A 13751-nucleotide genomic window follows, 5' to 3' on the forward strand; every position below is an offset into this window, starting at 1 on the left:
TTCGCATTTGTGTTCCTCACGTGTGCCCCAAAGAATGAGGTGATTTGGTAAAATGCTATGCCCAAGATTACTATCCGAGTGCCGGCGGTGGGGTGGTTCAAATAGCCTCGGCTATCACCTCATTATGTCCGGTCGTGATGGTCAAGTGGATTAAGGCGTCTTGTACATACCAGTTGCGTGGCATCTGGGAGTATGGGTTCGAGTCACTTCTGGGGTGTGAGTTTTCAGTTGCATATTGTCCTGGGGACCATTCAGGCTTGTTCGCATTTGTGTTCCTCACGTGTGCCCCAAAGAATGAGGTGATTTGGTAAAATGCTATGCCCAAGATTACTATCCGAGTGCTGGCGGTGGGGTGGTTCAAATAGCCTCGGCTATCACCTCATTATGTCCGGTCGTGATGGTCAAGTGGATTAAGGCGTCTTGTACATACCAGTTGCGTGGCATCTGGGAGTATGGGTTCGAGTCACTTCTGGGGTGTGAGTTTTCAGTTATATATATATATATATATATATATATATATATATATATATATATATATATTTATATATATATATATATATATATATATATATATATATATATATATATGTCGTACCTAGTAGCCAGAACTCACTTCTCAGCCTACTATTCAAGGCCCGATTTGCCTAATAAGCCAAGTTTTCCTGAATTAATATATTTACTATAATTTTTTTCTTATGAAATGATAAAGCAACCCTTTTCTCTATGTATGAGGTCAATTTTTTTTTATTGGAGTTAAAATTAACGTAGATATATGACCGAACCTAACCAACCCTACCTAACCTAACCTAACCTATATTTATAGGTAAGGTTAGGTTAGGTAGCCAAAAAAAGCTAGGTTAGGTTAGGTTAGGTAGGTTAGGTAGACGAAAAAACATTAATTCATGAAAACTTGGCTTATTAGGCAAATCGGGCCTTGAATAGTAGGCTGAGAAGTGCGTTCTGGCTATTAGGTACGACATATATATATATATATATATATATATATATATATGTCGTACCTAGTAGCCAGAACTCACTTCTCAGCCTACTATTCAAGGCCCAATTTGCCTAATAAGCCAAGTTTTCCTGAATTAATATATTTACTATAATTTTTTTCTTATGAAATGATAAAGCAACCCTTTTCTCTATGTATGAGGTCAATTTTTTTTATTGGAGTTAAAATTAACGTAGATATATGACCGAACCTAACCAACCCTACCTAACCTAACCTAACCTATATTTATAGGTAAGGTTAGGTTAGGTAGCCAAAAAAAGCTAGGTTAGGTTAGGTTAGGTAGGTTAGGTAGACGAAAAAACATTAATTCATGAAAACTTGGCTTATTATGCAAATCGGGCCTTGAATAGTAGGCTGAGAAGTGCGTTCTGGCTATTAGGTACGACATATATATATATATATATTTATATATATATATATATATATATATATATATATATATATATATATATATATCACTTAAGAACTCTGTGACGCAACCAGAGTTCACCAGCGATTGAATAAGCAGTGGCTGGTGGAGTGGTTATGGTGCCGTCTACACCAGGGGGAGAGTCCTGGTAATGCAACTTCTAACCCTGGTCAGGTCTTATAGTTCTTATGTTATTATGTGACTGTTGATGGCTGGTTGATGACTGCAGTGTGACTCATATTGGAAAATTGTATCACCTTCTACTTGATGAACACAACAAAGCTAATGAAATAAAATGAAGAAAGTTATTATGGAATGATAGCGATAAACTCTGTACAGCAAATTGATGTAAATATTTATTGTAAAATGTTAAAAAATAATTCAGACATCATTGTGAAATATTTAAAATAATGATAAGAGAAAATCCTTCACACTTTACAGTTTGCTGGTGTATATTATTCCGGAATATTGCACATATTTCATTAAAATATTTATTGCAGAGTGACCAAGTTAATAATTAAATCCCGAAATAGAATGTGATTTTATTTGATTTTGAAAGACAAAGTATATGTAGAATTTAAAAAAAAATATTCAAATTTTCAAAGAGAGTGACAGTCATGAAAAATAATTTGCTAATAAAATCCCCAAGTAAATAATAATTCGTACCAATAGTTTAATTTTTAATTATTGTAAAAAAGTAGAGAAGCAACGTTTCCCTTTCTATAACAGAGTAGAAAAAATACTATTTCTGTTAACACACAGCTAAGTGTAATTCTGTGTATTTATTCACAAATCTATTACACAAAAACTTCTGGAATCCCTGCCTTAAATTAGTAAATATTTTAAATTTACCATTAACAAAAAGCCAGAGAGAAATCGTATAGGAGTTTGCTGATAGACTTCTTTGATATTTTTATATAATAAGACAATTAATTAATTAGAACACATTTAAGCTACTCACACAAAGTGAATTTCGGCGGAAACGTTGCCAATAGCCAGGGCCGTGTTTACAGTGTAAGCCTTCCTGTGTTTCTGTAGAAGTTCCTGGTAGGTCTGCGGGAAAGCCTCTATGAGAAGCCCCGTCCAGTTGCGGTTTCTCTCGAAAAAACAAAGTGTTGCTAAGGAACTCTCCGTCCACTGCGCCAACCTCCACGAAGAATCCACCTGTCTGTACAACAACAGTATTAGTTACGGGCTCCTAACAGCTGAGTGAACAGCGCTTCAGATTCGTAGTCCTGAGGTTCAGGGTTCGATTCGGTGGAGGCGGAGACAAATGGGCAAAATGTTTCTTTCACCCTGATGCCCCTGTTACCTAGCAGTAAATAGGTACCTGGGAGTTAGACAGCTGCTACAGGCTGCTTCCTGGGGGGTGTGTAACAAAAAGGAGGCCTGGCCGAGGACCGGGCCGCGGGGATGCTAAGCCCCGAAATCATCTCAAGGACGACAGCACAAAATCCAACATTTTCAGATTTAAGAGCTCAGGTTACAGGTACTAATACAGTATGATGCTGAACATTGTCATAAATTATAGTTACATGTATAGGGAGATACTAAACACTGTCAATGTTTTAGTTATAATGGAAGTGGTATGTTAAGTACTGTCATAACATTAGTTACCTGTACAGTATGATGCCAAACACTGCAATAATAATTGTTACAGTTATAAAGGGATACCAAACACAATCAGATGGGTCACACCTTCCCCCATTTAAACCACCAAGGCTACAAAAGATACCCCAGTTACATTAATAGAGGACCCACTTATGACGCGTCTTATGTATATAGAGTAGGATAAAAAAAAATAAAAGTGTCGGGGACGACCTCTTCCTTGTCCGGTCTGCGTGCCTGAAATCTCTGCCGTCCAGGAACAAGGGCTTCTGCTCAGCACTCCACACAAATACCTCACAAACAAGTAAGGTCGTCTCTTTGGGTCTCTCTTAAGGAGACTTTGGGGAGTCTCCTTAAGCTGCCAAATGCCTGTGGTGCTAGGCTACATTCTCCTGCTCAAATCTTACCAGTTAAATGAATACCCTGGCCTTATCTTACGTAGTTATGGTCACTGTAGGAATGGACGTCACTCAGGACATGGAGACACAACCAGGCGTCTCTCCGCACTCGACAGTGTCAAGTATCTCACTCTCAAAAGGTTGTTTCACATCATTGTAAGAAATTGTTTTCCACAGTTGGTGTGTATGTGTTATGTTATTTGTTCAACTCTGGTTGCTAGGCAAGTAATCAGATAGAACATGGAGAACGGAAACATGCTAGCATAAAAAATATGAAATTTAATGATAAAATAAACTCTGTACACTCGGGAATTACAACCATCCCCCCCCCTCCAAAAAGTTGCAACTAATTCTTTAATCCAGGTCATGTCCCGCAACAACTGAGTTCCACTCTTCCATTCTCACACTAATTCCGGGTGTTATACTACTCCACACACTTGGGGCTAAACACTTAAGCCTACCCTACAGGCGACCAGACATCAGAGTCAATAATTCTCGCCTTTGTAGTCTCCGTGGTGTAGTGGTAAGACACTCACCTGGCGTTCCGCGAACGCTTTGTCGTGGGTTCGTATCCTGGCCGGGGAGGATTTACTGGCGCAAATCCTTAACTGTAGCCTCTGTTTAACTTAACAGTTAAATATGTACTTGGTTGTAAAAACGATTATCATGGGGTTGGTATTCCTAGGACTTGCCCGAAACGCTAAGCGTACTAGTGGCGGTACAAGAATGTAACAACTATGTATACATCTAAACAAAAAATAGTGTACAGTGGCCCTTCACACAGGCTCACTAGCTTCAGCTACCACACCACATTGCTCACTCTCCCTAAATAATTGGCTGCAATACGCTCAGACGTTCCACGGCCTCACTTCTTATTGATTCTGGCCACAGAGAAGTAGGCGTTCCACAATCTTTACTCCAGTGCTGTCTCTTATAGACTGTAGAACCACTCAGGCAACAAAACTTCACTTGGTCTTCACTGCTGATTTTACTGTTGTCACTGCTGGTAACATTAGCATCAGAAACCTCACACAGATACAGAAGGCTGCTAAGAAAACCGCCCCCCCTTACAATTAATCTTTCTGCCCAGCCGTTACGTTTGAATTGTTGGCCCTGGACGAGTAATAAACTTTTGACTTTTACTCCTCTTCCGACTAGTTACGTGTGCTTACCAATCTCTTCCACAGAGATTTACTAGGTGGCTCCGTTCGTACACCGTCGTCTCTCAACCTGTAGACTCTAGACACGCAAAATTACCAGAACATTTAGTGCTGATATATGTTATGGCCTCCCAGTCCGAATTCCTTTGATATATTGCTATCTCGCTGGGCTGCAGTGCATCATTCCAGTGCCAATGTGACTCAAGTCTCTCCCGATTGGTTAATACCTGTTGCAACCAACCAATTATCTGCCCTTATCACATCCGGGATATTTGGAGCCCTCGCATGACTTCGTTAGTGCCAAACTCGCTCCCTTGTAATGACATTTCCCCAACCATCATAATGGATATTGGTGACTGGGCTTTCCACCCAAATTCGTTTGTTTAACCTTTATCAAAAAAAGGTATTCTGCCACATTGCAAATTTAACTAAACAATCCTTGAGCAATCTTACATATATAGAAGTGGGTTAGAAGACTCCTGACAGGCAGAAGAGGTTTGCTCCGGAGACGGGAACCATAACACAGAATACTAGTTAAGGAGTGATGCTAAACACTGTCATACCATAAGTTATAGGTACAGTATAGCGCAAGGCACTGCTATAGCATTAATTATAGGTACGGTATGAGGCAAAGCACCGCTATAGCATTAGTTATAGGTACGGTATGATGCAAAGCACTGCTATAGCATTAGTTATAGGTACAGTATAGCACAAAGCATTCCTATAGCATTAGTTACAGGTACGGTATGGGGCAAATTACTGTCACACAGGTATAGTGTGATGATCAACACTCAGGGACTCGCTGCCGGCGCCATTGCTAATTGGCCGCACATGGAACAAACAACGTTGTTGATTAACTGATGTCCAGCTGACTGATATTCTGCACAACTCAGTACGCAGGCGACCCAAACTGTCGTACCGCACACGTCGCTCATGACAGTTTTTTTGTGAGGATCGTATCACTGACCTGGTCATTGAGAGTTCTACCCTGATGGGCGAGGAGATACCCTGAGGGTTGTTACCAATCGTACGTCACGAGTCTAGCCCTAGCTTCGGTAGGGGAAGGACGTGGTGAATCGGCGCTCCGGCTGTTGGTGGTGTTTACCAATTTGGCCGGTTGAGAGCGGGTGTGTCTCTGCCTGCCTGTGCTGACGTGGAGTTAACGATGGGGGTCCCCCTCCCCCCTGTACTGCGGGGTCAGTCTGTGGGCCTCGAATTTTCCGGCCGGGCTGGGTACCGAGAGATAGCGCTGGTGTGTGAATTGCTTCATGTCCCTGTGATAAACATTTATGGGGTCGAGCTGGTGACAGCTCAGTCGAGCGATATTAAAGTTTACCGAGGAATTGGCATATCGCGACTTTCTCCGTCGTTACGAGGGGCGGATATTGCCCCTGCCGGATGGTGCGGGCACTGTGTCACTATCTGATCGGAGTGGTGCCCTCACGTATGTCAGTGTGCATGGGGCTCCCTTGGAGTTTCCAGAGAGTCTGCTACAGCGGTACTTCGGCCGGTATGGCGCAGTGGTTAGTGTGCGGGTGAACGTGGTGTCTTCCAGTCAACTTAAGGGTGTGAGGACCAACATTCGCACCCTGGGCATGAGGCTCCGGGAAGATATTCCGTCCTCTGTGTGGCTTATGGGCTACAACGTTCGGGTGTTTTAGCCCGCCAGCCGTGGACGTGTTATCGTTGTGGCCTCTTGGGCCATCAGGCTGCTGACTGTTCTGCGCCTGTCATTGCACCCGTGAACCTCTTCAGTGAGGAGGATTTTCCACCGCTTCCTGTGGAGGAGGATTCAGTGGATGTGGACGTCTCTTCAGCCGCGGATGTGCCCCGTGTATCGCCTGTTGTGCCGCCTGGTGCGCCCCCAGTTGTTGTCGCCTCTCCTCAAGAGGTTGTGGCGTCGCAGGGTGATCGTCCGGCTCCGACTAGTGTCCCTGGGGTTCTTCAGACTGCCTGCTGCTCGATTCCCCCATCTTCCAGTTCGTCCTCTGCTGCGTCTGACCCTGTCCCTGCACCCTTGCCAGCTGTTCCGGCTTTGCTGGGTGATGGGGTGGATCCGGCGCTTCCTCCTGTGCCTGGTCTGGTGCCCCATGTGGTTGAGGATGCTGCCGTTCTGCGGCGTGCGTCGGTTCGCCCTGCTTGTGTTGCGCGTGTCTCTGAGTCGGCCTCCGGGTCTGATGATGTGCGGCCAGAGCCTAAGCGTTCCCGGCTTTCGTCTTCAGCTTGGGCTGACGTTGGCGATTTCGACGCTTGTGGATCTGCCGGCGACGGAGGGGTGGCTCCGGTTGCGATGCAGCAGACTATGGTGGTGGTGGAGGTGCATTTGCCTGAGGGTGCCAGTGACGGTGTTTCGGCCTTCACTTCAGATTTGGTGTCTGCGGTTCCTGCTTCGGGTGCGTCGCCTGCCTCGGATGGCTCCGGTTCTTCGTGGGGGGTGGTTTCTCCTGCTGAGGTTCGCGGTGAGCGGGGTGGCCTGGTGATGGTGTTGAAAAAGACTGCTCGCTCTGGGGGTTCTGTAACCCCTTCCTCGGTCCCCGTTTCATCGACTGCGGTCTCGACGCCTCTTTCATCTCCGGCCATCTCTTCAGTGTCTCCTGCGGTCTCGGTTGGGACGTTACCATCTCGTTGCTTGTCCCCTGCTCCTGTGCGTACGGCGACGCGGCCGTCCCGACAGCCCTCGTACGCTTCATCGGTGTCATCTGCTACCTCGAAGGACGTGGTTTGCGCTCCCCAGCCTCGTTATGCGACTTGCGTCGGTGACCTTCAGGAGTGGCCGTTTCCACCTGATCTGGAGGTTCCCGAGTTTATGTTGGGCCCACGGCGGCAGGGGGATCGCCCCCCCACCGACTTGGAGTATTTGATTTGGGAGGCCTATAAGCGACGGTATCCTTGGGATTCGTTCCCTGATAAATATCTTCCTGTCTCTGAGATAAGTATTCCTCGCTCATGATTCCTTTGTGTATTGTGGTGCATGGTTGTGGGGTGCGGGTTGGGTGTGTGTGTGTGTGGGGTGGGGCAGGTTTGTTTCCCGGTTCCTGCGTGCTCTGGTTTGTGGTTGTGGGTTTGTGTGGCTTGTGTGTGTGTCCGGTTCCTGTGCGGTCCGGGGATTGATTGGCGAGTGTCTGGTTGTGGATGTCGTGTGCTTATGTTGTGCTTTGTGGTTCTATGTTTTTTTATGTTGCTGCTTGTGCACTGTTTGTGTCGTGTTGAGTGCCCTTCAGGCTGTTGGCGTGACCTGGTCTGGGTTTATGCTTTTTGTCGAGTTTTACCATTGTGCTTTTCTTTGTTTGTTGTATATTTGTTCCTTTCTAGTTGTTATATTTATTGTTATTATTATTATTGTTATTGTTATTATTGTTATTATTATTTTTATTGTTATTGTTATTATAATTATTTTCGTTTTGTGTTGGTGCCTCTCCGTGTGGGTTTGAGGTGCTGATAGCCTTGTTCTGAATATTTCATATTTTGGTGTGTTATTTCTGCATTGTATTCCACTGTGTTTTAACTTGCTTGTTGTGATTTGTTTGTAATTAGTATTGTTTTGTGGTCGGCCCTTCTGGTCGGCGTTTTTGTGTTTAGTACATTTGTTCCTTTATGTTTTTGCACGTTTGTGCTTTGTTATTTTGGTCTGTTCTATGTTATTGTTTACTTTTATTGTACGTATAAGCATGCTTGCCTGTAAAAATAAATATAAAAAAATCGTACGTCACGGCTCGAAACCCTGACAACAGCAAGACCTTAAATGTCTAGGGCAAACTACAAACTGCTGTTCTTTATAGCGGGTCACCAGTGTAACCACGTGATTGGCACAGGTAAAGAATTAAAAGTATTTCTCCCTTAGGACTGAAGAAATATACATATAAAGTTTTAATATATATTAACAATATATATGCTCAATATTATATAAATTACAGATGGACAAGATCAATTATAAAGCAAAATCAAAAGTACTGTCTCTCCTATAATATAATTATGGCAAAACACAAATGCTAACAGACTTATCTCCCAAAGATGTTATCCCTCCTGGTCCATGATAGCTACTGACTTAAAACGCGACAGGAGTCAAAATCATTGCTTCTGCCCTGCGAAAAATTGCCAAACTTACAGAGTATTAATTTAACTTACATGGAGCAATATATTGTGACAAGAGTAATCTTAAACTAACTAAGGTAATGCTCAGATACACATGCATAACAGAGGTAATGTAATTATTAATACATGCAGCAATTAAAATAAAACAATAGAGGGAAATGTTGGCACTCCCACCAGCAACTACCTCTCTCACGGACACTTGCCGCCTAATGTTCAAACAATTACAGAATCACATACTGTTACCCGCTTATGATCATTACAAACCACTTTTCCCATGGGATCAGCCGTGAGCTAACAAAGAAAAAACCAACCGTTCCCATGGTTGGTAAGTTGGGCCTATTCCAATATACAATGAAATATATAACACATAACTTGCATACAATTAAAGAATGTTTATATGTACATACATGTAATCATATTACGCAAAGCATATATAAGTAAAAATTAATTTATTTAATTACGTATCTTATAAAGATACGTAACACGGGTATCGTCACAAGGGGGGCACCATAGAAGGTGTACTGAGCCTTACAGAGAAAGGTAGACCAAACTGCTCAATTAGGTGCTAGGTCACAAGTTTCCGTGGTGTAGTAGCCTGGCGTTCCACGAGCACTTTGTCATGGGTTCGTATCCTGGCCAGGGAGGATTTACCGGGAGCAAATTCTTAACTGTAGCCTCTGTTTAACTCAAAAGTAAAATGAGTACTTGGTTTTAAAAACGATTCTTCGCGGCGGGGGATCGTATTCCAGGGACCTGCCCGAAACGCTACACGTACTAGTGGCTGTACAAGAATGTAACAACTCTTGTATATATCGCAAAAAAAGGTATCCTTGATTGCACTTGAAGGAATCATTTTACGACCTCCATTGGAGAGGAATGAATTTCTCCAGGCCTAGGAGTGCCTCAGGCATTAGGAAAGGCAGTGAATCGGTCCTCACTACATGGAGACGTCAAAGTGAAAGAAGCAATGGGGGCAGCTTTCAGACGAGGAGGGATAGTGGACCGAGGTGCAGCAGGCACCGAAGAAAACTGCTATCGAGGCTTCACCACTTGCTTCTACCAGCAAGACAGCAGACATAATGGTCCTAGAGAGGACAGCACCAGTCACACACCAGCCAGTGTCAGACAATACTTCTCTGTCCACAGCCCAGCCACAGGACAACATTATGAGACAGGAGAGGACACCAGACAGCGTCAGACTCTGCACATCTTTTAAAATTCAAGATAATGCAGACAGACCACAGCATATGGAGTAGTAACGGCAATAGAAAAGGAACAACCAGAGCTCAAACTTTCCATTACAGTCAACCTGAAAGGAGAAATAATAATGACACCACAAGACCAAGAGACTGAAAATTACTTAGAAAAAGTAGGAGTCCTGCAAGGGATACCTGAATGCTTGGAAAAGCTGGACCCTTCAGAAAGACGCACACGAGTCGTGCTTTTGGGATACCCAATCGACTTTCCCCTGGATCCAGTACTAGAACACAAGCAAATCCTGAATGCGGAACGATGCCGCACAAAAGGCTGTATAGCCAAGCACAAGGAAAACCAGGCCACAACAGCCAAATGTCCAAATTGTGGAGGCAAACATCATGCCTGGAGCACAACCTGCTCTGCAAAGAAAAAGTGCAGACATCTCAGACCAGGATAAACACACAGACCAGCACCACATACACCAACACCAACGTCTGGAACACTCGTGTACAGCCACAACACATACCCACCCTCAGAGAACAAAATTTCCCGAATCTATCAATTCCAAATCAGAAAATTCACAAAAATGATGCAGAAATACAACAAAAGCAAAAAAGCAAAAAGTAATCACTTTTGGAAACAGCACAACAAATTTACAGTTTTACTGAGGTCCAGCTGAAAAATATCGTGAAGATCATGGCAGAGACCATTATCTGCGTCTACAGACTGATGCAGAACGCCTCACATCAACAGACTAAAGAAATCACTTGTGTAATAATGGACAAGATCGTGCAGCAGACCACAGTTACACAAGAAATATTCAGTCTAAGACAAGACTGGAGCACAAGAGGACAAACAACGCAACATGGACATACAGACTACCAACAACACTCGGATAGTCAAGACACCAGAACATCAACATTCACAAAAGCAACTGCAAGAAGCAGTGACCACCCAAGATCAACAGAGTCTTACAACACAAGAGACAGACAACAACAGCCAATGCAGTCTGATATGCAACAACACCAACAAAGACGCATTGAACAGCAGAGATGCACAGGTTCCAACAACACAAGATGCAGGCATGAACAATCAATGCAGCCCAATATGCAGCAACATCAACAACGAATACTGGATAGCAGAGATGTACAGATTCGGACAGCACAAGAAACCGCCCCGAGCAATCAATGCAGTCCGACATGCAGCAATACCAACAGCAAAGCGATGGACCACAGTTATGCACAGATTCCAACAATGCAAGGAATGACCATGAGCAATCAGTGCAGTCCAATTTGCAGCGAGACGACATTGCGAGGTGGAGAATATTGACGTCGATTCCGAAGAGGAGTTCTACTAGAACAGGCAACACCAACCGAAACCGTCGTCTGGCCATTACGAATACTGCAGTGGAACATACAAGGTCTTGCAAATAAAAACCACATTCTTCAGGAGGCTGCAATCAGCACGAAAGCAGATATAATCGTGTTGAAAGAAACTCTTTTCCCAGCCACGAAATCCTTCAGATTAGCTGGATATCAGCACTATGTTATACCGTATGAGCAGGGGAGACAAAGAGGGCTAAAGACCCTAGTCAGGAACACCATACCCAGCAAGAAAATAGACCCAGTTTCATGCGGGGATGGAGTAGTAGTATTAGCAGTAACAGTGAATATGGCTAATATTGAGCTCCTCATATACAACGTTTACAAGCCCCCTAGACGTAAATAAGAAGCAGAGGTAGTGCTTGCCTTGGCCACGCAGGAAAATGTAATTATTGCTAGGAATTTTAATGATCATCATTAAGAGTTAGGTGCGACTGGGCTAGCCAATGCAGATGGGCGCCATTTAGCTGCAGCTCTGCGAGAAGTACCTGAAAGTACACTTCTTAACACTGGGGAACCCACTCACATTCAAGGAGGTTCCCTTGATCTTACATTAATCTCAACAGCCCTCAAGCATCATGCGATGTGGGAAGTAGACCCGGTGATCACCAGTGACCACTATGCTACTGTCACAACACTGAACATTGAACGACCTCCTACACCACCTGCACAACCTAAGTGGAATTTAAAAAAGGCCAATTGGAATATATACCAGGAGGAACTTGAAAAATGGTATGCAACACACACGCCACCTGAGGATTTAAACATACACTAGACGAATCTCCAGGAAGCCATTGCAGTTGCTGCAGACAAAGCTATTCCAATCCCAGGTAACACAAAACGAAAGTGTCATGTTCATAGCAACCACACCATCCGTTTGTATGCGCTGCAGTTTCATACGCCAGAGAGTATGTAAACAACTGGGTGCGTGCAGGACGCCCACGGGAGACATCTCCCATCACGCAGGGTGCAGTCGCACCTCCACAGATCTCCAGTATCATCTATTGATACTGGTAATTGCTCAAAAGAGCCACCACTTACCGGCTATTCATGCCCGTGCCATGAATAGCCGGACGAGCGGACGTCTGGACACCTCCTCCGCTAGATTAGGTTCTGTTTTCGCGTTTTGGATTTGATACTGCCGTTTGGCATCCCTATTCAACGGTCCACTTGTACGACGCCTGGCGCACATATGGCCTTGGGTCACGAGATTGTTTATATTTTTTTTTTTTTTACGTGTTATGACTGGTTCTCCCGGTGGAGTGACGGTGTTCGGCGCCGGCTTGGCCGAGAGGCGCCTGGGGTTGGCCGGTCTTGGTGGGCTCCAGGTGTGCCCTCAGTCGTGGTGGGTGGCCGGCTGCTGCTCTGCCTTGGGCACAGGATGACTTTTGCGTTTTAGCTGGGGGCCGAGATTTTGGTTTCGCTGTGTGTTCTCGGTATGGGGGCGGGGCTAGTGCTTGTCACTCTGAGGGACTCCTGGGGCTCCCCAATCATCTGCCTGTCTGCGTTTCTTTTCCTCAAGGCATATTAGTTTCCGGTGATTGCTGTCACTCGTTTCGCGATTAGGCTTGGCCTTTCACCTTTTTGGGCTTCGCGATTAATCCTTCCTGGGTACGTCACGGCGCATCCGATCCCACAATCGTCGTCGCCTTTAAACAACAATAACAACACGCTTGGATGCTGCTAGTCATGTAACATTATAAGTAAACGTCAGTAACCAATCAATGGCTTTATATCAACCCTGCCACCAAGACTTCCTCAGCAACACAACACATCACTGGCGACGAGGATGAACAGTGAACGTAGGTATTCACCCAGCTGTAAACACAAGAAACATGCTGTCTCGCCCCCGGAGGAGAAACCGTGCTGTCTGTGAGCACCATACCAATGCTGTGGGTTACCTATGCTGTGTGCAGACCAATGCTGTGTGCTAACCATGATGCATAGTACTGGTAAACTGTGTGCTAGGGAAGCAATGTGCTGACTGAAACTGTGCTGAGAAAGCTGCGTGATATCTACCGATGCTGTACTCACCTAGTTGTGCTTGCGGGGGTTGAGCTTTGGCTCTTTGGTCCCACCTCTCAACCGTCAATCTACTAGTGTACAGATCCCTGAGCTTCTCAAGATCTATCATACCTACATTTGAAACTGTGCATGGAGTCAGCCTCCACCACATCACTTCCTAGTGCATTCCATTTACTAACTAATCTGACACTGACTAAATTCTTTCTAATGACTTTCTTTCCTCGTAACTCATGCCTCTTAGTTATGGGACTAGTCTAGTGGCATACCTCTGATCTTTTTCCTGCTTCGTCTTGTGTTAAACAAGGTTCGGGCTCCATGCTGGGTCCGCATACTCCAGGATTGGCCTTACATACGTGGCATACAAGGTTCTGAAAGATTCCTTTCACAGGTTTCTGAAGGCTGTTCTGATGTTAGCCAGCCTCGCATACGCCGTCGATGTTATTCTTTTGATGTGGGCTACTGGAG

General features: G+C 44.6%; 2 protein-coding genes across 2 annotated transcripts in view; one reads left to right on the plus strand and one right to left on the minus strand.

The window, feature by feature from the left end:
- LOC138365506 (protein Star-like) overlaps positions 1-13751 on the plus strand; it is a 499513-nt gene that overhangs the window by 83249 nt on the left and 402513 nt on the right. The gene's annotated exons all lie outside the window — the stretch shown is intronic.
- LOC138365763 (uncharacterized) overlaps positions 1-13751 on the minus strand; it is a 192936-nt gene that overhangs the window by 36852 nt on the left and 142333 nt on the right. Inside the window, exon 3 of the mRNA XM_069326228.1 lies at positions 2386-2592. Within this exon, the coding sequence (XP_069182329.1) occupies positions 2386-2592 (207 nt within the window). The remainder of the gene's footprint in view (positions 1-2385; positions 2593-13751) is intronic.

Source organism: Procambarus clarkii, chromosome 17, assembly GCF_040958095.1.
Source record: "Procambarus clarkii isolate CNS0578487 chromosome 17, FALCON_Pclarkii_2.0, whole genome shotgun sequence".
NCBI classification, from domain to species: Eukaryota; Metazoa; Arthropoda; class Malacostraca; order Decapoda; family Cambaridae; genus Procambarus; species Procambarus clarkii.